Below are 27,965 nucleotides of genomic sequence, written 5' to 3' on the forward strand. Positions count from 1 at the left end.
TTTACTCTTTAAAATGACGTCACCAGCACAGAAATGACAGCGCATGCCCCCAATTGTACTTTGGCTTCACTTGTTGGCGACACAATGAATAGGAGGCTTGTCATCCATCTTAATATAAAATAAATTCTGCCGCCATGTTCACCAAGAAAAGCTTACAGAGGCTATAATGTGTTGAAATTGGTTGCGATCATCAGCTCGTTGTGGAATTCTGCCTCCAGAGTTCAATTTTAGGTTCAAAAATGTAATTGTGTGATCGTTTGTAGAACAAACATTCGATCAGTTCCTCTCACTGTAAGCCACCGCCTGGACTGTGTCCTGCATCTTCTCTTTAAACACGGTTGCTATGTGAGAGAGATGGATGGATACGATACGATCTGATTTATTATTCCGGCCTCAGAGTGTCTGAAGAGGGACGACAGGAGAGCAGAGAGAGAGAGAGAGACTCGTCTGTGGTTACTAATGAGGCTTTATCACAATGAAACAACCTGCCTCATGCATCTTTCATACAAAGACCTGCATAGGGACACAGACGGGACAGACCGTGTGATGCATCGCTTCGTGTAGCAGCATTAATGACAGACTCTGAAGGGGTTACGATTATTTAGATACAAAAAGTTGTTCATTTAAATGCTTTAATGTGCAGTCCCCCCAACACACGTAAAAATCCACTCACAGCTGTAACTGAAGGTTTTGAATACTTCAACCTCATACAAAAGACCTTCAAAATGTACATTGTAGGAAACTAATAAATACAGAAATATAACATTGAATTCATGTGATGATCATCACATATATTTACATCATGTAGTTTAATGTTCAACTTGAAGGACAAAGCTGATACTAAGTAGCACATTTAGTTTGATTTGTTGATAGAAATCAAGTAACATTCAACTCCATTTTTGGATCCTTCTGCTGGTAGTTTTTATTTCATTTCATCAGCAAAGTTTCTGTGGAGACTTAACATTTAGTGAGTCTGACTTTAAAAACGTTTTGTTTTGTTGTTCATATCAAGAACATAAATCTAACTAAAGACTCAGCTCTTTCATGAACACCTACGCACTTATTGATATTGATAATGACGATATTTAGGATTGTTTTGATGCTGATTAAAACTCTCAAGAACAGCTGTCGATGTTGTGCTTTGCGTTTGCACACTTCCTGTCAGCACTTCCAAACCTGTTTGTTTGAACTTACTGACGATGTTTCCTCCTCTCTATCTCCTTGCTTGTGTTGCTCTTACTCTCTAACGTACGTCGCTCTGGATAAAAGTGTCTGCTCAGTGAATTGTAGAATAATTATTTCAAAAACTTCCAGAGTACCAGGTATCTTTGTGAATTAGATACAATTAGATTTATAGACATCAAGCACGCTGGATATTTGATGTCTGTTTTGTAGGCAGATGCGTATTCCCTGTAGTATTTATGAGATGTTGCAATTAAAGCATCTTCACTCTTATTTTAAAGGCTTTCATCCCTGATACCTCTCCATCTGCCTGTCATCAGCTCACAGAGAGCTCCTTCGATCAGCGTGAAAAAAACAGTAAACATCGACACAAAGAGATATCCACTCAATCTTCATCAAGACGACACAAGTTGTCCAACAACCACTCTGAAACGATCTGTTACAAAACACAGAAGTCAGACGTGTTCTTACTCCACGGGGTTACGGATGGTTTGCATGTCAGTGAGAACGAGCTCTCTGTATCTGCTCTCCAGTCCCTCCATGAACTCCAGGTAGTCGCTCACCCTGAAGTTTGGGATCGGCTCCTCCTGTAGCAGAAATGAAAGAATGATTGAAATGAAAGTCAATGAAACAAATTAAAGGTCCATACAGATTTTATATTATGGTATGTGGCTCTGGATCAGTTAAAGACAAAACAATCCTGATGATGTCATCAGGGTTCTGTAGAAAAGAGCTCAGGGACTGAATAAAGGAGTCTGAATCACAAGTTGATTCGATGATTAGAGTTTATTGTACTTGGGAGTTGACCCGGCAACAAGGGCACAACAACAAAAAATCTGCTACAGTGGCAGCTTGCTCCTTTCCCACATGTCGTTCCCCATTCTCTCTCTCTCTCTCTCCCCGGTTTCTGACTCTATCCACTGTCCTATCTCTAGAATAAAGGCATTAAAAGCCCCAAAAATAAATCCTCCTCCCCTATGAATGTGCAATGGGTTGCATTATGGGACCTTTAATACCCGACATTATTTGGAGATTAACTCCCACTAGGGATTAAAAGTTAGGGTATCTGGGCCTCTGCTGCTCTAACTCTGACCATCATTTTTTTTTTCTAAATTTGCCATATAATTATTGGTGAAGCTCTTAAAACAAACAAAATATGGCCAATTGGGGGTGCAGGTGACATGTGTGCAGAGGCTGCAGTCCTTGGGCGAGTTCGAGTCCAAAGATGACAGTGACAGTATATCATCACCCTGACTTGTTATACAATGCTTGTGCTTAATATCAATGTTTAAATTTAAAAAATAATTGGAGCTGTACACAGATACACATTCCTACACCATGACTCCTCAAGGTGGCGCTAATGAAATGAATGAGGAAAGTGTGAACAACAGTTAAATGACCAAAGAAGAAGACAGCACGCTAATGTCAGACAGTGTTGAAAAGAAGTTCAGAGATGAAGTGTGATAGGAAGTGAAACTGAAACCAAATGAATAAATATATAGTCCAGCACTTTTTTTTTTTTTTTTTGGGGGGGGGGCAGTTTTTTGTGTATTCTTCATTATCGCTGGCCACATACAGTGAATCATATCATGTGTGTTACCCTGCGATTCCCAACCAAGTTTCATTCTGTATTTTTTTTCTTCTTCATTGCCAAAGTTAAAAAGAAGAAAAGTAAAAATAAGTGAGTACAATTTAACTTTCGTCAAACCGATACATCTGTTTTTTGGCTCCCTTTAATTATTTGGGAACCCCTCAGGTCGATGTGGGGGCCTCTGAGGTGGAGCGTCGCAGACAGAAAATGGTTCGGCTATCGATGCAGGAGCGGGCTTACTTTATTATTATTCACTTTGCAGGGAGGTGAAGTGTGAATAATCCGATATAACCTTTTCATTAAAATACTTTACATTCAATCTATCTCAAAGTCACAGGAAATCTAATTAAGTGGAAATGGAATGCTGCGGCGTGCAAGCAAACAACATCCTTGTTTTAGCGTGGAGGTAATGAGGTTTCACGTGTCGAAGAAGCAAAAACAATATCTTAATAAGTGCTAACACCCCCTCCATGCTGCACACACATCAACAGACGTGTTGCATTATTGGAGAATTATCTTAACTGTGGAAGAGACGAGAATCAGAGCATTTCATTTGGCTCATTTGTTCCGTCAGTAATTGTTGTTGTTATAATTGCTGCCTGAGTTACAGTATGCATCATGACGACTCCCGGCCTCGTGGGCAATGAAACCGTGCAAGAGAGCACATAAACTGTCCGTGCATCAGGATGTGAGTGGCATCAACAATTAGCAGGATGAGGGATAAATCAGACGCGGTGTCGCATTCAGAATAACAATACACAGCAAACAACCTGCGACATTATCCAGACCACAGATTTAAAAACACATGTTCAGTGTCGTCTGCAGCCTGACGGTTACTGGGCAGCAGCAGCTCAGTCTGTAGGGATTAGGGAGTTCAAGTTCAAGTTCGGGCAGACCTGGAAATATGGAGAGGTGCCAGTTCACTTCCTGAGCACTGTTGATGTGCACAGAATCGCCTCTGATTCACACCATTCATTGATTGACAATATTCAGCAGTTTACAATTTTTTTTCCTCTGTCTCTAACTGGTTAGTAAGCACTGACTCAATATGCACACGTGACTGTTTCTAAGGGCGCGGTCACACTGGCCATCCGTACCGTGCCCAAGCACGCTTCAACCCTAAGGTCCAGTTTGTTTGGCCAGTGTGACCGCTACACTTCCTTGGCTTTGGCACACAGAGGTGCGGTACACTTCATGCATGAGCATGTCATGCTCACTCTGTTGTTTTCCAATGTGCAGATGCGGGCTTGACTGTGCGTCGCTTTTCTCTCTCTCTCTCTCTGTGCCAGCGTGGGAATGGCACAGCGGGGGGCCAATCGTGCTTGAGTACGGCATGGTACGGATGGCCAGTGTGACCGCTCCCTAACAGAGGTCGTTTGTCCACTAATGGGCCACTTAAAAAAAAACATTTGGTGTAACATTTAAGAGTGTACCCACTTCTTCAGGCTGCCTATCCCATACCTTAACAACCCTGTGTAGGTGTCCTTTATTAGGTCATAGTTTGCATTTCGAAAAAACCCCACAAAGAGTGAGAATTATTAAAAGAGGGAAATCAATCAGAGGAGAGATCGTTCAGAGGGGAGTCTGTAGCGTCAGGAGGAGATGACTTCTCGGTCCGATGGATGACTCGGCTCCTTCCAAATTTACAGGACGCAGCGTATGACTCCATGAAGCACACTTCATGAGAGAATAATCATTTTAATCACATTGTGTTATGACATAGAGGACATATTTGATTTACTCAAGTTAATAAAGTGTAGGTTGGTTTTTCCAGCAGGAGCAGTTACATAACTCACGCTCTATTAAAGCCATATCTTTTCTCATGAATGTCTCGTATACTTTAGGTTATATGTGTGTATTTTTCTTCTGTTCAAACACTGAAGCACTACTGTACAGGAAATAAAGTATTCCCACAGGAGTCTGACTTGTTAGATTCTTAGTAGCAGATACGATTTTGCAAAGTGAGATTAATCGTGACGGAAAGTTTCTTTCCCAATTTTGTATCTCACCGCAGAATGCCTGCTGACACAGTTCAACTCAGAGCGAGAGATAAGCAGTGGAAATCCCCCGGGGAGACTATTTTAGGTCCTTTCTTTTCTCCGGGAGACTTAAAGAAGAAGATGCAAAGTCACGAGTGTGAAGGAAAATCGTCTCTTACTAATATTGATTCCTTAAATTTATCACAAAATATACAATCTGCTGAACATTTAAATGCTTGACAGGAGATATGAGCGGCTTAATGTCCCACATAATCTCCAAGACATATCGACCATTAGCACTTGTGAGATCATTAGGTAAGCTAATTAATTCTTTCATCACCAGAGCTTTCCACTTTTTCTTGAGCTTATCCTCGTGATAAATGAGTCGTGTTCTCGCTCAGTGAAAGAAAATGACATGCAGAGTTTTATTAGTGAGTTAAAGAATAAATATTAGAGTGAGTTTCTTTTAGTATTTGTCAAACTGAGTTCAAACATTTGGTTTTTAACAGATAAAAGAGATTATTAGACAATAAACCTGCTTCAAGTACTGACAAAAGTAGCAATGGAGGGAGCCAAATTAAAATAATTGTGGTAAGATCAACATTTGGCTTTCAGTGTCAAAATGCTAGCTTGTTTTTCCTTTCACTATGACTGGCAGTTTTCAGATCTTACATGTAAAAAGGAATTACACTTCAATGCGAGAGATCTCATGGTGCCAACATGTTATTATCAGGTCACATAATACTGTACCAAGAGGTACTGCTGGGACCAGGCAGCAGAGGCCAGGCTCTCAAGTAGACTGAGCTCCCCCGACCTTCAGCGAGGTGATCTGACACTACGACCACCTGACGTCCTGACGCTGATTTAAACAAATTCATCTGCTGTCAAAATTGACAAAACATCAAACTAACTTTTGGTCAACGTAGTAACAGTCAAAACCGGTGTTGGAAAGAACTTCCAAACTCCATTGGATCTGCAGAGTCCCTCTGCACCTTTAAGAAAAAGCTAAAGACCCAGCTCTTTCATGAATACCTACTAACTTAATGATGATGGTCTCCATATTATTGATGATGATGATGGTAATGACGATGGTTTTTGTTTGATAACGATGACTTATAAGATGGTTTCTATACTGATTAGAGCTCTCAAGAACTGCCCTCAATGTTGTGCTTTGCCTCTGGTCACTTCCTGTCAGCACCTGTGTGTCCAATCAGACTCAAAGCTGATCGTTTGCTCTTACTGACATTGTTCTCTTTTTTCTAGATCCTTGCTTGTGTTGTTCTTACTCTCTGATGTACGTCGCTTTGAATAAAAGCGTCTGCTAAGTGAGTTGTAGAGTTCGATGGTCGGATAAGCCACGCCTCTTTTTATGAAAATGCTCTTCTCCTTCATAGCACACTTCTGCTGTTAAAAAAAAAAAAGTTTTGAATGGGTGTGTTAAGTGACATATCGGGTTTATGCAGGCAGCCTCAAGTGGACAAGTGAGGAACTGCAGGTCTTCACTCTTCCACACCAGAGGTCGCCGCTTGTTTTGTGCGTAAATGTGTGTGCAGGTTTAAGTTGTTAACTTGTCAGCTGGTCAATTGGAAATATGTAAAGAAGTTTTTTTGAGTTATTCCACAGTGTTATTGAATAAATTAACGTCTCAATGTAATGAAACAAAGGCAGGAAATCCTCTTATTACAGAAGCCAGAGTAGGACAGCTTTATATATGTGGTGACAGGCGATCTATCTCTGAATACAGAACTAATTAAATGATCATTGTAGGTGTGTGTTCTCATGTTGCCTCTGAGTTAGGGGCCGATATATGAAATCCTCTAATACCACATCTGTCGGGATCAAATAGTTCCTCCACATTGTTCCCACAGAGAGAGAGAGATAGAGAGAGAGAGCTGAGGAGCAAAGATAAGATCCCCGGACACAAAAAGAAGCGTCAAACTTTCACCAGTTCAGCTCAGGACGAGGGCTTTGTACGTTTCCTAACACACACAAACACACACTCTGTCTCTCGCAGCAGTATCTGATGCTACAGCTCATTAGGAGAGCTTCCTCAGATGAAGCCTTCAGAACTGATCTTTTATTCACAAAAAAAGTGACAGCGGTGGCTCATGGCGATGTTAACACCCGAGCTATCAGCCGGAGACGAGGAGGATTGAGACGTTTAATGGGTAATGACGACGAGCGCTTCATGTCGGGCAAGGGTCCTCGTTCACAATGCTGATGTTTAATGTCGTCTGGATGTTAGCTGTGACTTTTTTAGACCTTTGTTGAAATCTTCAGGGCCACTTTTCGATTCGGCGGTCATGCAAAATTCACTGAGCAGATTTCAATAAGATGTTCACTCTCCCGAACAGGCTACTTAAAAATAATACGGCAGTGTGGGAAGTTTTGTGAGCAAATTTAGATTTGCTATTCAATCTGAATGTGAATCAAGGACCAGCGCTGAATATAAAAGGGGAGATGTATTCAGTAGAGGTCTGCAGAAGGGTTCACATTTATTTGAAATCCAGACATGAGACCAAATAATAAAGCAGGGCTAGTGCTGCTACGGAAATGTCTTCAATCTGTAATCATCTGCAGGAATCCAAAAGTCCTCTATGAGCTCAACAGACAGCCTGAAGTAGTTTGATCTGCTGTCCAGTACATGTTGCTCTTAAAATTCTCATTAGAGTAACCCAGGAGTGAACTTGTGGTGTTTTCACACATAAAAAAAAAAAAAAGAACGCCTGAAAACATCCTGACTTTTTCGGGATGAGCTGAAAGTGTGAACACAACCAGCAGTATTTTTTCAAGATCACGTTCAGCTGTTCGTTAGTACGAAGTAGTAATGACTTCCCATCTCACCTTGAGGAAGATCTGCAGCTCCTGGGACTGTGTGCGCTGCAGGATGTCGGGCTGCAGATGTTTGAATACGGCCACGCACATGTACACCTGGTAGTCAGGACCCATCAGCACACAGGTGGAGATGTAGTGGCAGATTTCAGTCCAGTCCAGATAGTTCCAGAAACACTGAGTCAACCAGTGGAGGCACATCTGTGGTCACAAACAAACCAAACCAAAAGTGACAATTTAGAAAATAAAAATCCTCTAGAGGTCTCACTCGTACTAATTTAAACATGAGACACACACTCTGATTATACTGTGATTGAGATGATTAACCTGATGTGTCCAACAGATTCTAAATCACATGGACAAATCCCACCCTGTGGTCAATCATGGTTCCCTCCTCCCAGAGTTCTTCATCAATCTTCTGAGTGCTCTGGATTCACAGTGAGGTTCACAGTGAGGAAACGGAAATCCACAAAAGGAGAATATTCTTCAAAGACAACAAATCACTTCCTGGTTCTTACTCTGCAGTTCAGTTCTGTCACAGTTGCAGACATGTTTTCTTTTTTGCATCTTAAGTAGTTTACAAACTCACACATGTCAGGCATTCTTCATTTTGCCTTAAAGTTTGTCAAAATTAAGTCACAGTTTCTTTAAAAAGTCTTATTTAAGCCCACTCCCCACACACGAAATGGTTTTAAAATACAGAAAAAAAACAGATTTAAAATAAAGTAGAAGGAGAAAAAATACTCGCACTTCTACTCAAAGTCTTTCTACAAAACAGAAAATCAAACCAGTAAAGCCAACACTGTACCAGTTATGTAAAAGCTGTGGTGGATGTGGAATATCAGCTTACATTGTACGACTGAATTGTATTTTCGATGCACGAGAGCTCATGGTTTATATGCTCACAATGTATGAAATCAATCGGAAGAAGCATTTACAATTGTCAGAAAACTCCCACAGGCCGGGGGGTGAAGTCAGATCTAGGTGTATTTCAATTGTCACATATGCACTGCTCAAATAAATACACCCACCGCTCTCTGGTTTAAGTTTGTAAGCCCTCAGGGCCCCCCCCCTACTGGTCCTGGGCCCAAAGAAGTTGCCTGCCTTCGTTTGACAAGCAGCGTCTCTGCATGGAGCAGTGTCTAAGTGGATTTAGAAGACCTTAATAAAGCTGTTTTGGTGATTTTCTGCAGAAGGTAAGTGAAGGCCAGAAGTCGAATTCAGTCAGTCATATGATCCACTTAAAAAACAAACTGTTAAAATAAGGGGTTCTTGCATGGACCCAATGCTTATTAATCAAATTCAAATTTTATGACGAGATACAAAGACACAAACGTTTTGACTCAACACTTCACACACCAAACAAATATTGAGACCTTCAACGCTCTTTGATCTGTGATTCAGCTCCATATTCATTTAGAGGATTCACTGGCGCTTCAGTCTGACTTTATTATTAATTATTAGATTTATAACGACATAAAAGATCAATATATGAAACAGTAAACCTTTTGATCCGATCTTACAGGTTTTAAAATGTGAAATTCCACTTTTCTTCTTGGATGCTGTTGAGAACTGTAGTCCACATTGTTGTTTTTCTCCTAACATGAAGTCCACGTAAAGCAAATCTTATTTATCTTCACATTTACTCGACGGGGATTTATTCTTCACCCACCTGCAGACTTCATGAATTACCTGAGCTCACACAGCTGTACCGTCTCGCTCCATACGTCTGGAGTCTATATTTACTGTGTTTGCTTTATCAGCTTTTCTAAATGAATCTTTTCAGGAAACTTGTTTACTTTGAGAGTGAAAGATGAAAACTCACAGCAGTCCTGAATATTGAGCTGGGATTAGGGGACAAAGAGACGAGGAGATGCATGTTAATGTTTCATTTCTCCAGCTCACGACTGAGCTGAGATCTCTGGTATTAATGGAGGAGCTCCACGAGGGGGTTCCCACCTGTTAAAGTTAAAATAACACAAAACAAAAAGCATTTATCTGCTGACTAAATATCAACACAGAACTTATCTTCAGAGAAGTTTTTGTTCTTTAAAGAACAAAGTTTTCACTTTGTTCTGCGATCAATCAGAGCGTGATTTGTGACCATGAATCTAAGGCCCCCGTGTTCACCCAGTGGGAGCTCTTGTATGAAGCGTTTGCTGAGAAGAAAAGTGCTGCACGTCCGTCCTGTCTCCATGACAACAGCCTGTTAACAATGGCCACTGTTTGAACGACAATGCTCCCTTACTTTTTATTGAATGTTTTTTAATTTGGATCGTTTTTACTCCCGCAGACACGGAGCAAAGAGGATGTGAGCATAAGACACGATCCTAAAGTGGTAAAAATAAGGGGAATGTCATACATTTGGGAAACAGCGTCTGTGACGTCAACAGCGCCTTTCTGAAGAGTTGAAAGATTTTCAACTTGAGCGCTCTGAGCAGCCGCACAAAAAGCCGGAGCACTCAGGAAAAAGGACGCTGGGCAATTCATTTTTTTCTCTGGGTAGTCGCCTGCTGCAAACGCTCGCTTCTCATTGAAAACAATTGAAAAAAAGATGATGGTGCTCAGAAACAAAATGCTGGGTGGACACAAGGCCCAAGTCAGTAAATGAACACGCTCATATCTAAGATGTCTGTGACACAGAAGTTTCTCTGTTATTCCATTTTGGAACAAGTTCAAAAGGGAATATTGTGTCTTTCAGATCAGTTATCTAACTATCATAACTAAAGAAATAGGCAGAGCTAACAATACTGCCCGACACCTGATTCATTACTACCTACTAAATCACTTCTGTAGAGTTTGAGAGGTATAAATCTATAATTAAAACTTGGTTTAAAGTTCTCAAAAACAACACATTATCAAGAAAACAAGCTAGCCATAAGCATTTAGCTAGGCTAGCCTCGTGATGCACATGGGTTTTTGAGCTACATGCTATATTGGTACAGGTTAGTGGGAAGTTAAACCTTTCTTTTAGTAGCGGAAGTTGTGTATCTCTGTAGATGTAAAGACATATTGTGAAGTCAAGTATCTCAACTGCAGTGAGTGGGTGTGTGTACAGTGTATCGTGAATGTGTTGGATGGAAAAGGGAGATGATGTGACAAAACAAGTCGCATGCAGAAAGTCTCTCTGAGCAGACTGAGGTGTCAGCTTTTATAGTGACGGTGAGCATCGGGCCCAGGCGCTCTCAATCAGGCTGACTGGACGCCTAACTAATCACATGAACCTGCAACACAAGAGAAGAGAAGAGAAGGCAGAACCTAACAGGCCAGAGGGCCGTCACATAATCAACTACTAACACAAATACTACATTTAACCTTAGAGGGGGTACGACGGCTATCTGAACAGATTTCATTTTCATTCTGTCAAACAGCTGTTCAGATCAGTCGCAGCTTAAAGTGGACCAACACTTAAAGCAGATATCGTCGTCCTCAGAGACATTCTGCAGGACTGGCTATTAAAAAAGACAACATGCTGAAAATAGACCCAATGAGCAGAGCGTCATGTGGAGGCAGTGCTTGATAAATCTGTCATGATTGTGAACAGCTCTGATTGGTTGAACTGTTACTGATAATGACTGGACAACTGAGGAAGAAATATACGCACTCAAAAGAGCTCTCAAAGACAGGATCGGTCATAGTGACGTTCTTCATTAAAAAATACAAAGATCTGAGTTCAATGAAAAATATCTGAGAGGTCACTTCTTAAATGTAGATATAGTGAAGGTTCAGACAGGATGACTTTATTCTGCATGCTGGTTTTAATCGTTCTTTCTTACATTATGATGCACTCTCTCCTCCACACATGTACCTGTAATCATCACCTGGTCACATCTATCCAGCAGCACTGCTCCACTCCCTCATCCTTAGCTCATTCTCATTTTGCTGCTGCCTTTTACCTAAAATGGCCTTTATCTTCGACCAGTTCATTCATGCCACTGTTTGTGCAAAAAAAACCTCCACCTCCACCTCCCCGTCACCGCCAAGCCTTCTCAGTTTCATCTCCTGCTTCATCCTATCAGCCTCAGATCACATCATCAGCCATCATCCCGTCAACCCCCGGCCGTCACAGTCTGGTCGTCTGACATCCGAGACGACATCTTCTGCCACTTCAGTCGACCCGCGTTCTTCAGATAGATCAGCTTTTGTATCCCATCAGCCTCAGGCGACATCATCCTCCAACACCTCCGCCACCTCAACAGGTGGAGGGATCATGCTGCCGCTCAGGGCAATAATTCAATACCTCGTGTAAAATAAATATTTGTCTTTGATTCGTTTACTCGTCTCCCCTGATTAGAATAGTGTCGCTGTATAAATGATTAGAAACGACCCGAACAGAACTCCATCCTACACCTTTTTTTGAATATCACTTCAGATTAACAACAATGCTCCATCACTGCATCTGACTGGATTTTATCAAATTTTCCTAAGCTACAAATAGTGCTCACACACACACACACACACACACACACACACACACACACACACAGTCCTCTGAAGCATACAAACAAGCTCCACTTACGCTCCATACACATATCAGATTATTACTTTCGCCTCCTTCTTACTTTTACTCTGATGAAAAAGCTGACCTCCTAATTTGAGTGTTGTCATAAAAATAGAGAACTTGGAGTTCCATGTTTTTTAAAATCCTGACGCAGAACTTTCTGTGATTAGAAAAAGAGGACAATAAATCCCTTCAATGTCTTTTCAAGAGCAACAAAAAGTGCTCTCCTCTGTTGTCGGTGTTCCTGTGAGCTAAAACTCAGGGCTCAAAGGTGACTGTGACGGAATCCTTGGCAGACTTCTTTACTTTATTTCCTTTGTGCCATGAACAGGCTTTCAGAGCTGTTACTAATCTGAGCGGGTCAGGTCACTCTGACATATCACAACCTGCCTCTGGTTGTGAAAAGCTGAATGTTTCCGCTCTGGAGCTGAGTGATCATTCAATGTTGTTCCTCACAGACTGTCAGTTACTACATCATATTGTAAAGTGATCGTTTAGAGGGGTTTATAAGGCAACAATTTCAAAGGGTACAGAAATGAAAAGCTTTCAGAATAAATGAACAAATAATGCTCATTAAACATGCATATAGTGTGTCTTGATATTGTCATGCCACCGCGGGACAATAATCCCTGAAATTTCTGAAAATTCATGATTCAAATTCCTAAAAGTTTCCAAAGATTCCTCAACTTGAATTTTCAGAAACTATCAGGATTTTGACATCCAGATTTTTTTGTAAATTTTCAGATTTTTTTGTCAGAAATTTTCAGAAACTTCTCAGGAAGTTTTGGGAAACTTTAGGGAATTTTATTTAGAATTTAAAAAAAGAAAATTGTTGGGAACTAATTGGGACTTCAGTCTGTGATTTTTTCGGAAACACATAATTTTCAGAAAGTTTCCAACAAAAAATCTTTGCCAAAAATTTGCCGAAAATGTCTGAAAGTTTACTATATTTGAGAAACTCTTTCACAACTCTAATAATATTCAGCCAAGAACCTTGAGTGAGTACCTCTCACTTATTTCACATCCGTTGGGATTCAAAGTCATTGTGACAAGTATGCCTTTTTGTAAAGGCATAACAAGACCCAAAAATGTCATTTTTATGTCTAAAATTATTTTCTCTGTTTAAATATTTTCATATAAACCGAACATTCATCATTATTATGTAGAGCTATATGCAGGGTGAGGGATGGATTTGAGAGGCAAAAAAAAAGTTTCAGCCTCTGTTAATATCTATTGTTTGAGGTCAAATGAAAGGCTGGAAGAGGTCAAAAAGCTCCAGCAACACTTGTAGTACGATGATCAACTTTATTAACAAATTAGACCGATGCGTTTCGTCTTGTGGCCTTCATCAGGGGTAATAAAGTTACCTCGCTAGTTGGTGAAGATGTGCCAGATAATCCCATGGACTGTTGGTCGTCACCTTCAACTTTAAGAAACCATGGCTGGCATGCTGAGCCATGAACTCACATTATTGATGAATTCATGCAGAAACTCTTCATGACTCAATGTGGAAACTACTTCAAAGGCTTTCTCTGTGATTTTTCACACTTCAATATAATATAAATCAAGTATATCCTCTGAAAATAACTCTGTGAGTCATGACTGTCTACAATGGGTGTAACACCCGAGTCCCACTGTCTGTGATGTTTTCAGAGTTTTCAGAGTCCTATCTTCACTTTGTTTACATCGCCAGGACGGCTGGCTGACTCCTCCCCTCACGTATAAAAGTTGTTTAATTGAGGGACTAGAGAAAAGAAGAATAACATACTGTACTCACTGCTTAACTGTGTTTCTAGATCACGCTCATTTCAGGTAAATTTACATGCAGTGTGAAGATACCAGCATAATAAAGATCGCTAGCATTAGCATGCTAACACAACAATGCAGCGCGAGTTGTTTTGGTTTCATGCTGGTGCTCAAGGGCGACATCTGCTGGATCAAAAAATCGCATATAAAGCCTTTAAACAGCCTTAAAGTGATTTAATAGATATTTCAGTCTAATCTACTCTACAATCAACTGTTCCTGAACCTGAAGACCTGCATCATTTCTTATATCTCACACTTGAAGCACACACACCTTCTGTGATCCAGCTGATTTATCCTCAACCTACCACATCGCTGCTCTAACCAAAGACTCTTTTTGTGTCACACACCTCTATTCTCCAGGCAATCTACTTAAAATGCTTAAACGTTTTGAAAATGGATTCTGACAGAAGCCTGCGCTCAAACACACACACACACCACACACACGCACACACGCACACACGCACACACGCACACACACACAACCTCTACTGTGTGAATGTCAGAGGTGTATAATGCTTCATTTGCTGCCGCTGCTTTGTCAGGCTTTCAAAGCTTTAAACTTTTGGAATGGGTATTTCCATTTCTGACTGAATAACAGGCGCCCATTATGGCCTTGAAGAGAACAGAGATGAGCTGAATGTTAACGTATGACTCCGCCCCGGAGATGGAGAGTTCAGATCTCTGATGCAAATTGCGGCGGGCCTTATGAGCACCCCTGCTGCCGAACATTATTTGAGCCTTCGACTGTCAGCTGCCGACACACTGAAGGCGGGATCAAACACGAGAGGATTCAAGGTGAGAACCTTTTTTTTTTTTTTTTTCCTGCTGCTTTTTTTTGGGAGAGAGAAGTCGGTGTCAAAAGAATCACGAGCAGAGGAGCAAAGATCTAACTTTTCTGCTGCTCTGGTAAAGAAAAAGGAAAGAGGTTCAATGTCAAAGACTCGATTTAGAATTTTTAAAGTCGACTGAAGTCAAAGCAGGAAGGAAAGGAAAGTCATTCACAGGGCAACTACAAGAGTAGATCTTAAGGCTTTAGCTTCCTTACTGACTTTGTTCTTTAGAATTTTTTTTTACTCAACACTAAAGACTCACTTGTAGTTTGAGAAGAAAATATCTACGCATTATATTTGGAATGAAATCAATCTCATCCGTATTCAGCTCCCTTTATTGCCTCCATCAGTAGTCATGACTTCATCTATTAATCTAAAGGTCTCAGAAAAATGGAAACTATAACACAAAGATAGAAAAGTAGGAGTTCAATATTTGATTTGAACTAATTTGTCTGCAGAATCAACAGAAACTAATGCCTCGAAGCTTTACCAGTCTGACATAAACTTCCTCTGAATTAACTTTGATTCAGTGCAATACATTTATAATCAGCTCGGTTCTTACTGAACAGTCAAGTTCTACTTTGACTGTTCAACTTTAGCAATTCTCAACAGCGCAGTAACGGAGCTCTGCTATCTATCTGTCTTAAGACCTGAATATTGTGTTGGGAACTCCACATACACACACACAGTCAGACATGCACACACACACACACACACACACAGCGCTGTGCTGTGCTTCCTTGCTGGCTTAGCTGATCTCATCTCGCCCCTGTAACATCTCTGTTTCTACCTCTGAAGACGGTACAGAGGAGGGGTCACTTCATCCCCCCATTACGCCTACTGTATTTGATTTGATTTGATTACATTTTTATTTCAGACATATCAAATAAAACCAAACATATCAAAAATACAAAACAAAATGAAAAGCACGAAAATACAATGAACAAAAAACAATGTTCAAATTATTTCACATGTATGTGAAATTCATATTGAAAGAAAAGGCGTACTGGGGAGTATATATTTCGCCTTGCAAAGGCAGTCTAGCACCTGGGCCCAATGCTCCCAGTCACTATATAAGCTGCCACCTCAGGCACTCACACTCACTCACACTACTGACTCTACTGACATCCAAACTTCATCTCTTTTGCAATTTCATTCATATTTTTGTAAATAAATCAGTTGAATTAAGCGTTATTTCAGTGTGTCTCTCCCTTTATTTGCCATGGCCTGAAAAAGTCTTAGACCTGTTGGTCCTCTTACGGCAGCTCTTACCTGGGATGGGGTGAAACCAGACATCCTGAAGGCGGAGTGCACCAGAGGAACTTCAGTTTTCAGCAGCATCTCCACATAGTGAGCTGTACACCAGTAAACAGGAGGGATTCCTGATACAGCCACTTCAACAGGAACGTACACCTGACACAACAAACATGTTTTTAGTATCACTCTCTGTCTCAGTTTTTCATATTTACACTCATAGAGGCTGTTATGGTTGGTATCCAAACAAAAAAGATACATGTGCTAAAGCTCTCTGTTTTGTATTCAGTTCTAGTATAAAGACAAAAACAGGATTAAATACTTGTGGTAGCTGTTTTATTGAGTAATGTAAAGCAACATGCTGCTCTGTGTTCACATTTCAGCGTGTGTGCCTCCATGCCATGTTCCTCTTCTAAATATGCTGCTGCTTCTTAATTATTTCTGCCCTTTCTATTTTCTGTGATATTGACTCAATCGATCATGTTGTGGAGTCGGAGGCGAGCGTGCTGCGTGGAGAAATTCACCTGCTGCATCTGCATCGAACACGCAGAGGGGGCCGTTACACTCATATTCAGACGAGACGCTTCAGGCCGAGATTGACTTTGAAGAGAGAGGACGGCGCGCTGGAGGTCGGCTTTAATGACAGCGAGCCTTAATCGCAGCACCTCCTGCAATTTAGAACGATTGAAACTCGACTTCGTTTTGGAGTTCCTCTCCTCATTTAAATTATTCCTTTTACTCTTTTATTTCTCCGCCTCATTTATCATCCTCCAAAAAGCTCGCCGCTCTCTTTTCTTTCAGTTAGGTTAAAAAACATCCATCAAGGTGTAAGCTTTGTTTTGCACCCTGTTGAAAGATGAAGACGATGAGACCAAAAAGCCTGTTTGCATTCATCCCCAAAACTTTGTGTTTACTTTTCTTTAGCCCTGCTGTGTTTGATGACGTGCTTTGAATGAGTAGATAGAGATTAGATAAGGACGATATAATCCCAAAACTGTGTTTACATTCTTCTATTTCCTTTATGGGAAGGTCCATTTGGTTTCATTATTGAATATGGGACTTCTCTGTGTGAGCGCTGTATTTATATTGTTTTATTCAGTGTGAGAGGCGGCGTCATGCTGAGCCGGTCGGCAGTGGAGATGACTCTGCTAAATGCGTGTTCCTGTAAAGAAAAGTTGCTTTCAGCTGATGTTTTCTACGGAGACCCTGAAGTCCCAAAAAGGAAAGAGGAAAAAAATCTTGTGCGCACAAGTTAATATCTTATATCGATATCATATAGATAATTATAGTTTGAGGTTTTTATAGTATTATGGTGTCATAAATACATTTATATGCCCAACCCACAGGCGCTTACATGACACCATAAACTAAAATGTTCCAGGATAAGAGTGCAGAGTCGGTCTGTTCATTGTCATTAACAAAAAGAGAAAACATAAAGCAAGACTTCTTTTCCAAGCTTAGACACATCAAACTTAAACAGCCCTTCCAGCTTTTGCACATCTGTGCACTCCAATAATTCAGGTTTTTGACAAGCTACTTCATTATAAGATAATTCTCTTGAATCATATTTTGTACAATGCAAAAGAAAAAGGCACTCAGTTTCCACTTCGTCCAACTCACACATCTCACAAAGTCTGTTTTCTACGATAATATTTTTTCAATCGACAATTATATTGTGCGGGTACTTCAGGGTCAAATTTCAACAAGCATTTTACAAACTATTTTTGCTCCTAAGAATCTTCACATCAGAGTAAACACAAGCCGCCAATAACACATACTTGAGCTAACATTGCATTTCTGTTGCTGCTGTTGCTCTAACTTTGTGTTGTATTTTTACAAGAAAGAAATCAGCTGACTCCTGACTGTAAATCCAGCTAACGTTATAATAATATAATAAATGAAACCGCTATATATACCTATAAAGCAGTATTTTATAAAATCAGACATGCTTTAAAGATAAGTGCTCTTGCTGATGTGTCTGCTCCCTCTCACTTTCAGATGGATAACATCAGGCCTCATTCAGTAAAATCACAAGTGTAAGTGTGCTACACATATAAATTGTAGGTGTTGTCCACAAAATCATGCCATGTATGGTTTTGAACTAGAAGCCATATAATCATACTCACAGAGGCGTGTATTCTTGCCGGCCAGATGAATGCCGAGGTGTGCAGAGAGGACAGGTTGAGTAACAGACGCAGTGAGCGGGCTGTATCTCCCGCCATCATGAGGAACACAGTGGAGAGCAGCCAGTCGTGGCCAGGATAACCTTTCTGCTGAGTGACTGCAGGGACGAGTTAAAGAGCCAAGGACTGCTGGGAAAGTTGTAAAGATCAATGACTCAAAGCATCCTGAGAGTGATGCAATGAAAGGAGATAGGAGAGAGTGTTTATTTACCTTCAAAGGAGTCTTATATCTTAAAGATGAAGTTCAGATTTTGAGGTGTCACAAGATACCTAATGAGTTTTTTCTATAAAGCAATGCCTTGATAATTATTTAATTGTAGACCGTCACGAGGCTTTTCTTTTGAATTTGTGTTAAAATTTGGGAGAATTTATCAAAAATTTTGAAAAAAAAAACTGGTAACTTTCTTCAGAAATGTTCAGAAACTATCAGGAATTTTTCATCCAGATTTTTTGTAAATTTCCAGGATTTTTTGGTCAGAAAATTTCAGAAACTTTTGGGAAACTTTACAGAATTTAATTTAGAATTAAAAAAAAAAGTTTTGTTGGGAACATACTGGGACTTCAGTCTGTGAGTTTTTTGGAAACACATGATTTTCAGGAATTTTCACCAGAAATTTCAGAAAATCTTGTCAGGAACTTTAGGAAACTTCAAGGACATTTTGTTGAAAACTTTTGGGAACATTAATCTGAAACTTTTTGGTGAAACTCTCACACATTTCAGAAACTTTCAGGAATTTTGGATGAACATTTCTTAAAACTAGTTGGAAATGTTTTAGAAATTTTCATCAACACTTCTGGAAATATTCGTCTGGATTTTAGGAAACATTAAAAAAAAAAAAAAAAAAAATCTTTTGGAAATCATCATCAGGAATGTTCAGATTTATATTGTAAATTTTCCAGAAATGTTGTCAGGAATTTCCAGAAACTTTCAGATTTTTATTTTGGGAATCTTTAAGAAACTTTTTGCATTTTTTTATAGGAATTGTTTTCAGGAATTGCGGACATTTAGGTCAGATATTTTTCAAAATTTCAAAAATTGTTCAGGAATATCAGAGACTTTCAGGGATATTCACCAGGAAATGTTCAGTCACTTTAATTAATTTTTGTAAATATTTCTTTGACACTTAACCCTTATAGGCTTAAATCAACTCGTACCTCATAGCAGAAAAAAATCCCCCCTTCAATAAAAGCATCAAAGATCCATTCTTACAGGTAAAGTTATCTGTTCCCTTTTTTGTGTTTGATTTGGGAGACCAGGAGTCAGGTATAAATCTAGTAAGAATTACAGCCACTATGATTCATATACAGTAGGTCTCCCTGGTGGCAGCTCTGCATTGTGAACACGTCATTACATCAGCACAGCAGTGAGCAGGATATAAATCTCCCACAATAACATTCCAAGGTTTATAACTCGAAGCTTTCTCTCATCCAGTACAGGTGGTTTATTCAGGCCCTGGAGTATTTACTTTGTGAGCTCGGCTTCATTCGTACATTTTTACAATTTCTTTCACATTCTGTCAGAGGCAAATAAGTGCTGACTGTGCAGGTGTGAGTCCAGGACAAAACCCCAGGCTGCAACATTTCCCTGCTTTTCCTGTCTTTTTACTGAGTAGCTGTCTTTTGACATGCTGAAACTTTAACTTTGTTTAGATGTAATGCACATGAAGTAATGTAATATGTCTTCCAAACAGCCTGAACATTTAAAAAAGCAGATTTCAGATTTAATTTCTCAAATTATTTCAAGAGGTCGGACAAATTTAAATTCCTGAAAATTTGTTTAAGGCTTAATTAAGATTGAATCTCTCTGCATAGTAAATCTGTAGCAGCCTCTGCATATTATCTGAATGTCAGCGAGGTGTCAGTATTACAAGTCAGATGTCAGTCATACTTGTGAGCACTTTGTGTCTCTACACATTCAGTTTTTTACATACAGAGCAAACTGTCTGGAGGAGAGAGAAGACCTATCGTTCATTATTTGGGACAAAAGAAGTCTGAAAAGTTTGCAGAGACACAGATGTGGAGAGATAATCTGTGTTGTGTTGATCAGACGAAGACTGACATCATCAGTGCTCCTGCTCTCTCTCACACTGAGACCTGGAGATTATCCATCTGACTCAGCCTCCTCTGCACACAAACACAAACACATCAATGCTATGTCCTCTGTTGAATGGTTTGAACTCAGAGAAAAAAAAGGAAAATATACTGGGGGTAATTTACAAAAAGTAAATTAAAGTTAAACCTGAAATTGAAACACATTTATGGATTTCACTTGTCTTGTTTTAATTTTAAAGTTGTAATTATTACAAAATTGGGACAATAATGGGAATAATAAAGGAATCTGACAACTAAATGTAACAAAGATTTAACCTTTTAAAATCATAAAACTGCTGAAATCATTCTCATTAATCTTACATTCTTTGGTCGTGTCATTTCATTTTAGGAGAGGCTCACCCTAATTTATTTTTTTTAAGTCTCAGAAATGTGGGAAAAAATTAATTTTGTTGTACTCATGTTTAAGAAAACATCCCTTTCATTAATTTATTGGATAGGAAAGCTGAAGAGAGACAAGAAATGTCAAGAAGAGGGGGGGGGGTGATGACATGCACCAAATGGTTCCAAGTCGGAGCAGAGCCAGCAACCATTGCGTCAAGGACTTTACCTCTGTGTGGGAGGCCGGCTCCACCGACTAAGCTATAACAGAACCATTTTCAAGGAAACCTAAAAGTGATTGTTTCCTCCTCCGGTGTTTCAGTGCAGATTGTTCTGCTTTTGGACTACAGAGAACACTTCCATTGGCCTGATTTTCATGAAACTTGTCGGAACGAGGAAACCTGGTCCAAGGAACATTTGTTGACAGGATATCAATCCACTTCAGGAACAAGAAATAATCATATGTCAGACCCTGAAACAAGCGGCACAGGGTTGTTTGTCTTTTTGTAAGAAACAACAGAAAACATACAAGCCTGATTGGCCAGATGGACTCATTAAAGTTTGTAGTGGATCTGAATCACACTAATGGAGACGACCTCAAGCAGGATCTGAGATCTCAGTATTTGTACATAAAGGTAGCTAAGAACATGTGCACAATTTAAGAGGAGTAGAATACCTATGATCAGAAGTGGACTGTGTAAAGGATACTGAGCTCTGAAGAGGTCTGAAGTGACTGAGTGGACAGGAACATCTTAACATGCTTCATTAGTAGTGTCAGATCATTCATAGCATCTTCTTTTAGTATCTTCAGGAAGCGGCCATACCTGTAGATACAAAAGATGAAAGAAATCATGAATATCTTCCATGAACCTGTAAATCTGTAACATGTAGCCATGTACTGCTGTTCTTTTACTCAAACCAAAGACATCACAAGGAAAGATGTAACATAGCAACCAAGAAATACTGCAGCCTCATGTAAACACACAGAAGAGCTCATCAAAATTCAATGTAAAAAGTCCAGTGTGGTCAGCTTTAACTCAGCGAGCCCGACACTTGTAAGTCAAGGATTAATTATAAATTCATGTCCAGCCACTTTAAATCCTATAAGACCCGCTGCTCTGCGGTTAACGCTCACACACACTGTTCTGTTGATTCCCCCCCAAAAAATGCAAACATAGCACTGGGTTTGTTCTGAACATGCCCTGAAAACTTTTCAAGCTCAAAGGGCTCCCTTCAGGGGCAGTGTCGAGCTAAGAGTTATAACCGCTATGTACTGCAGCGGCGGGGTGTCATTAAAAGAAAAGAAACGAGCAGTGTGAGAACAGTTACTCAAGTCAGAGGGCTTATTCGTGGAAAAAAATACAGAGCGGGGCTGAGTGTTAAGCACACTGGCATCATTAGAGTGAAAACTGAACAGCAGGAGGACATTTACAGACGGAGAAGTCTGAAGCTCATGAAGGAGCAGATGGAACATTGTGATCTCTCTGTATACAGCAGCATCTTTATCTGATGCATTCAGTAACTGCAAAATGATACGGAGAGTCCGAGATGGACTCTGAACATGCCCTGAAATGACCTAGGCTTCCAGGTCCAGTTCAGTACGTTACCCATTTATTGGTGTTTCCACCGTCAAAAGTTGGGAATGGTACCAAAATAAAGGATGCATACCGTTCTACTTTCCTGGTACCTCTCTGTTGGGGTTCCAAGGGTACCGATCTGACACTAGAAGTTCCCTTTGTTTACTGTGTCCCTGTTCTTCTTGAATGTTGGACTTAATAAATAGCGGGCTACACTGTGTTGGGCTGCAATGATGTCACACTATTACACAGCTGACGCGGCTATCTCCATCTGGCTTACACTCTGCTTACCAAAAGAGGGTACGGTTGGCTGTGAACCAAACCGGACTGCTTGGTGGAAACGGGGCTTTAAGATCACATCTTTCCAGGCTCAGGTGACCCAGTTACTGAATTAGAAAACAGCTCGCATATCATGTTGTTGCACTACGTTTTAAACTTCTGTCTGCCTGGCAACACTCTTCCCTTCTTCTACCGCTATGGAGGCTTTATTTTGATATCGTCTGTGCACATTTGCAGCTTAAGCACAAACCTGTCCCCTCTGTGACTCTGAGGGAATGAAGTTAAAACCTGGTGTCAGATGTAATAACCCTACATATACACAAAGAGCATGCAAACACCATTTCACAAACACATTTTATTTCATGAAAAAGTATCAATAAAGTTTTCTGCTTCTGTCCATGAAGAGTTTGGCATCTGATCCAAATAAATACATTCTTTATGTTTTAGATTTAAGAAAAATCTTTTTAGAAATGATCCCAGACTTTTCTTTATATACTGACTGATGATGACTTCTATCCTCCTCCTTATAGTGCAATGGGACTACACAGCGTATGCTGATTCGGCACTTTAAAAGACGTTAATTGATTGATTGATTCACTCAACTTTTACAGTAACTTACTGGAGTTAATGCACCTTGTCTGGAAACATCTGGTACAACACTTTTTTATTTGATGAAGAGAAATACCTTAAAAAGAAAAACACAACTGGACCAAAAATTACCTGAACCTCAAAAGCAGCGCTCTTATTTTCAGATTTTTTGTGAGTGTTCAAATCATCTTTGGGAGCCCTGAGAGGACACGCCTCCATACATTTTATTGATTCTGTTGTCTGCTGATAATGAGTCATTTCAGACGTTTCCTCCAAAACTTGATGAACTTTTCTCATGAATTTGGGAAGACAAAGCTGCATTTCCTTTTATAACAGGAACTCATTTATTTCATTATCTCAGAATAACCAGCCTTATTTCCTCCTGATAACTTTCCGGCGAGCTAGGAAACAAAACAAGAGGCTGCTCACAGACCACCACATGCTAATGCTGCCATTGTCCACACTAACGAGGTAAGTTTAGGATATTAATATGTTTGATTTGTGCTTTTGCAATTCTCTGGTAATGAGATAAATAAGTCAAAACCTCAGATTATCCATGATCTCGAGAAAATGAAGTAAAAACAATGTATGTATACAGAACAGATACTGCAGTATCATTATAATGAAGCTTGCAGTTCAGTGACTATAAGACTTGTTTGCACACAGCAGCTTTTCTTTTCCCAGGGTGCCACTGTAAGGAGTCTGTGATTAAAAAGACACTTCACTTCCTGCACATACCTGAGACAGGTGTCGACTCCCAGCTGCTCCACGGTGGATAATACGGCACTCTTCACAGTCTGCTCCTCGGCTGTAAAGCGAGGTGATTAAAGAGAAGAGATAGTTAAGGAAACAAGGAGAAAACCCAGAGAGAGGATACGGCTGGAGATTTCTTCTAAGAAAAACACTCTCTAGGTATCACTTAGTGCGTGCGTTATGACCTCAGAGAACAGAAAACATGACAAAGTATCGTGACTTTCTACTTTCAGGGCACTACAAATGTGATGTTTGCAGTCTGGGTAAAGCTTGACAGCCGTTGTTTGGCTTTTAATTGTGATGTTTGTGAGATAGCCCAACATCAAGGTGACTCAGGTAATTTCAGTAACAGTCAGCCATGGGTAATTTCACAGCAGCACTTTCAGGGGTTTACCGCAGCGCAGTCATAACTCCTGATTTTTAGGAGTTTTGGGTTTTGTTTTTTTCCGGAAGAGAATTGCAGTGTGAAATTTTGAGCCTTGTGAGAAAGCTCTTTATCGCCGGACTTTATCTTTATCTGCGGGGCGAGATACAACAGCAAGCCTCGAAAAGGAAATACTGGAGCAGAGCAGCTTTAGATCCACGGGCAACAGCTTTGTACAGATCGCAAAAGCTATCAGTCTCGCCAGCTTGCTCTCATGGGCTCTTACTTTGCTCCATTAAGTGTCCAGAAATCATAAAAAATATATTAGTTTTTGGAGTTACAGTTGTAATCGTGTGGAGGGGAACGATGAATGAAGCAATAACGGCGGAGGAGGAGGATGACGAGTGTTTTGTTTTTTGGGAGACGGTCTCTGCTGCTTCTCAGCTTTTGGGGGAAAAAAAAGGATCTTATTACATTTGTGCTAATGGATCCCCCGCTCCCGACACTTTGCGGCGATTATGATGAGAAGTTTTTAACAATTAATATGGGAAGTATTATCCAGCGACATAAGTGGCGGGGAAAAAAACCTCAAAAAATCCAATTTACAGGCTAATGGAGCAGAAATTTGTAGGGGGAAATGATAATATGGATAGCTGAGCGATAATTCAACATTGTTAGCGTTTAAAAATCACAGCTGAGCTCTGTGGATTAATCACAGGGCCCATCAAAATCTTGCAATAATTGAGAGAAAATGGCTTGTGATGAGGGTACGCAGCAGTGCCAGGACAACTAGTGCTGCGTTCCCTCGCTCACCCTTCTCCCCTCACATATTAACATCTCTAAAAAACCTCTTGCTGATGGCAATTACCGTCTAATGGAGATGAATGCTCTCTTGTTGTTTTTTATTCCCTCCCTCTTGCATTCCTCTCCCCTGACTCGTCGACTACTGAGTCACTGGTGTCTATTTTACAGTTTGTAATAACTTTAATTCAACCATTTAACTGTGATTTAAAAAGGAGTGAATGCTGAAAGAAGGCACCCGCAATTTATCTCTGACAATAGTCGTGACAATCTGTTCTTAATTGCAAAATCTAAGCGGCTGTGGAAGTTGTGAAGAGTAATCTCGGGGATCTGCGTTTTTTTGGTCGCCTCCGTTCTCAGAATCCTTCAAATCCTCGGTGCTTCAGGGGAAATGAAAACAAAAGTACAAAACGGAAGACGCCTGCGGGGTTTATGGGATTTGGTGAGGGACTCATTATGATGAGACACATTAAGGGAAAATCCTTCAAGACGAGCGTGCAACATTTTATAAAGAGCTTGTTCATTTTTGTTGGCATGTGGCACTTCAACAAATGTGTGAAGACTGAAAAATACATCTGAAATTGAGATTTTTTTATGATGTGGAAAGACGAATAACCAAATGTTGCTGTGAAGAATGAACTCTTGAGCTCATCTTTGAGGCCATTATAGATGCAAACTTTTAAAAAATCGAAACATCTGCAGTCCCATAACCGAGTAAACTTCATCTGCTGATATGTGATATTGTTGAAATGTTCAGAAAAAGTGGATTTTAAGGCCTAATGAAAATCAGCTCGGCTGTGATTCGGTCATGCAGAATGAGATAATCACAGCAGAGCTGATATTCAGTACAGCATCTCAATCCCGAGCGTGATATTGCTCAAAAAAATAGTTGTAAGAGCAGAAATTAATAGCAAAAAGTAAAAACTCAACAACAGATATTTTTTTTTGGAACTCCACCAACTCAACTGAAACTAGACTGTTGCCAGGCAACCCAAACATTCCATTCTACTCCTCCTCTGTCGGTGTCTATGGTTACCACAAAGCAGCTTTGGGGTATGAATATTTACTTGTATTTTAAAGTAATACATTTTATGATGAAACCAGTGAAATTAGAGTTTGTTGTGTGATTCTGAGATGTGAGGTTGGTTAATATAGACAAACACACTGTCAGCTGTTAATGTCAATTAAAGGTATTCAGAACTTCAGCCTGAGGAGGAGTGATCCATATTGTAAACAGTCCCAGTTATGTTGTTGTCCGATGTCATCACTCAAGGAACTCCCTTTTGTCCAATCAGATTGCTAGTTCTGGACTAACCAGTGTATAACGTGCAATAACTGCTGCTTTACTATTAGCACGCAATCATTTTTACAGTGTGTGTAAAAGTGCCCGTCCATCCATCCATCATCCATCCGTCCATCCGTCCATCCATCCATCCGTCCATCCATCATCCATCCATCATCCGTCCATCATCTGTCCATCCATCCATCATCCATCCATCCATCATACATCATCCATCCATCCATCCATCATCCATCATCCATCATCATCATACATCATCCATCATCCATCATCCATCATCCATCATCCATTATACATCATCCATCATACATCATCCATCATCCATCATACATCATCCATCATCCATCATCCATTATGCATCATCCATCATCCATCATCATCATACATCATCATCATACATCATACATCATCCATCATCCATTATACATCATCCATCATACATCATCCATCATCCATCATACATCATCATCATACATCATACATCATACATCATCCATCATACATCATCCATCTTACATCATCCATCATCCATCATCCATCATCATCATACATCATCCATTATACATCATCATCATACATCATACATCATACATCATCCATCATCCATCATCCATTATACATCATCCATCATCCATCATCCATCATACATCATCCATCTTACATCATCCATCATCCATCATCATCATACATCATCCATCATCCATCATCATACATCATCCATCATACATCATCCATCATCCATCATCCATCATCATACATCATCCATCATACATCATCCATTATACATCATCCATCATACATCATCCATCATCCATCATACATCATCCATCATCATCATCCATCATCCATCATCCATCATCCATTATACATCATCATCATACATCATACATCATCCATCATACATCATCCATCATCCATCATACATCATCCATCATCATCATCCATCATCCATCATACATCATCCATCATACATCATCCATCATCCATCATCCATCATCCATCATACATCATCCATCATACATCATCCATCTTACATCATACATCATCCATCATACATCATCATCATACATCATCCATCATACATCATCCATCATACATCATCCATCATCCATCATCCATCATCCATCATCATCCATCCATCATACATCATACATCATACATCATACATCATCATCATACATCATCATCATACATCATCATCCAACCATCCATCCATCATCCATCCATCCATCAATCCATCCATCATCCATTCATCCATCCTTCTCCATTAGCTTCTGTTTTAGCTAATGCTGTAATTATTTAGGAACAGATCAGGGAAATTAATAAAATAGAAAATCTGCTACTATTTTTTAAATTTATTTCCAACTTTTTTACTCGTCTGGATCTTTAGGTTGAAAGAGAAGTTGTTGTCATCATCATACATCATACATCATCATCATACATCATACATCATCCATCATCCATTATACATCATCCATCATACATCATCCATCATCCATCATACATCATCATCATACATCATACATCATACATCATCCATCATACATCATCCATCATCCATCATCCATCATCATCATACATCATCCATTATACATCATCATCATACATCATACATCATACATCATCCATCATCCATCATCCATCATCCATCATCCATTATACATCATCCATCATCCATCATCCATCATCCATCATCCATCATACATCATCCATCA

At 39.9% G+C, this 27,965-nt stretch overlaps 1 protein-coding gene across 1 annotated transcript in view; it reads right to left on the bottom strand.

The window, feature by feature from the left end:
• Positions 1-597: 597 nt before the first annotated feature.
• The window catches only part of tbc1d32 (TBC1 domain family, member 32), an 81,147-nt gene continuing 53,779 nt past the window's right edge, over positions 598-27,965 (bottom strand). The window contains exons 29-34 of the mRNA XM_020637064.3: positions 23,771-23,840; positions 21,297-21,412; positions 18,102-18,256; positions 15,994-16,134; positions 7,597-7,785; positions 598-1,769 (exon numbers count right to left, since the gene is read on the bottom strand). Of these exons, the coding sequence (XP_020492720.2) occupies positions 1,650-1,769; positions 7,597-7,785; positions 15,994-16,134; positions 18,102-18,256; positions 21,297-21,412; positions 23,771-23,840 (791 nt within the window). The 3' untranslated portion in view covers positions 598-1,649. The remainder of the gene's footprint in view (positions 1,770-7,596; positions 7,786-15,993; positions 16,135-18,101; positions 18,257-21,296; positions 21,413-23,770; positions 23,841-27,965) is intronic.

The sequence above is a fragment of the Labrus bergylta genome, chromosome 15 (genome assembly GCF_963930695.1).
Source record: "Labrus bergylta chromosome 15, fLabBer1.1, whole genome shotgun sequence".
Classification (NCBI taxonomy): Eukaryota; Metazoa; Chordata; class Actinopteri; order Labriformes; family Labridae; genus Labrus; species Labrus bergylta.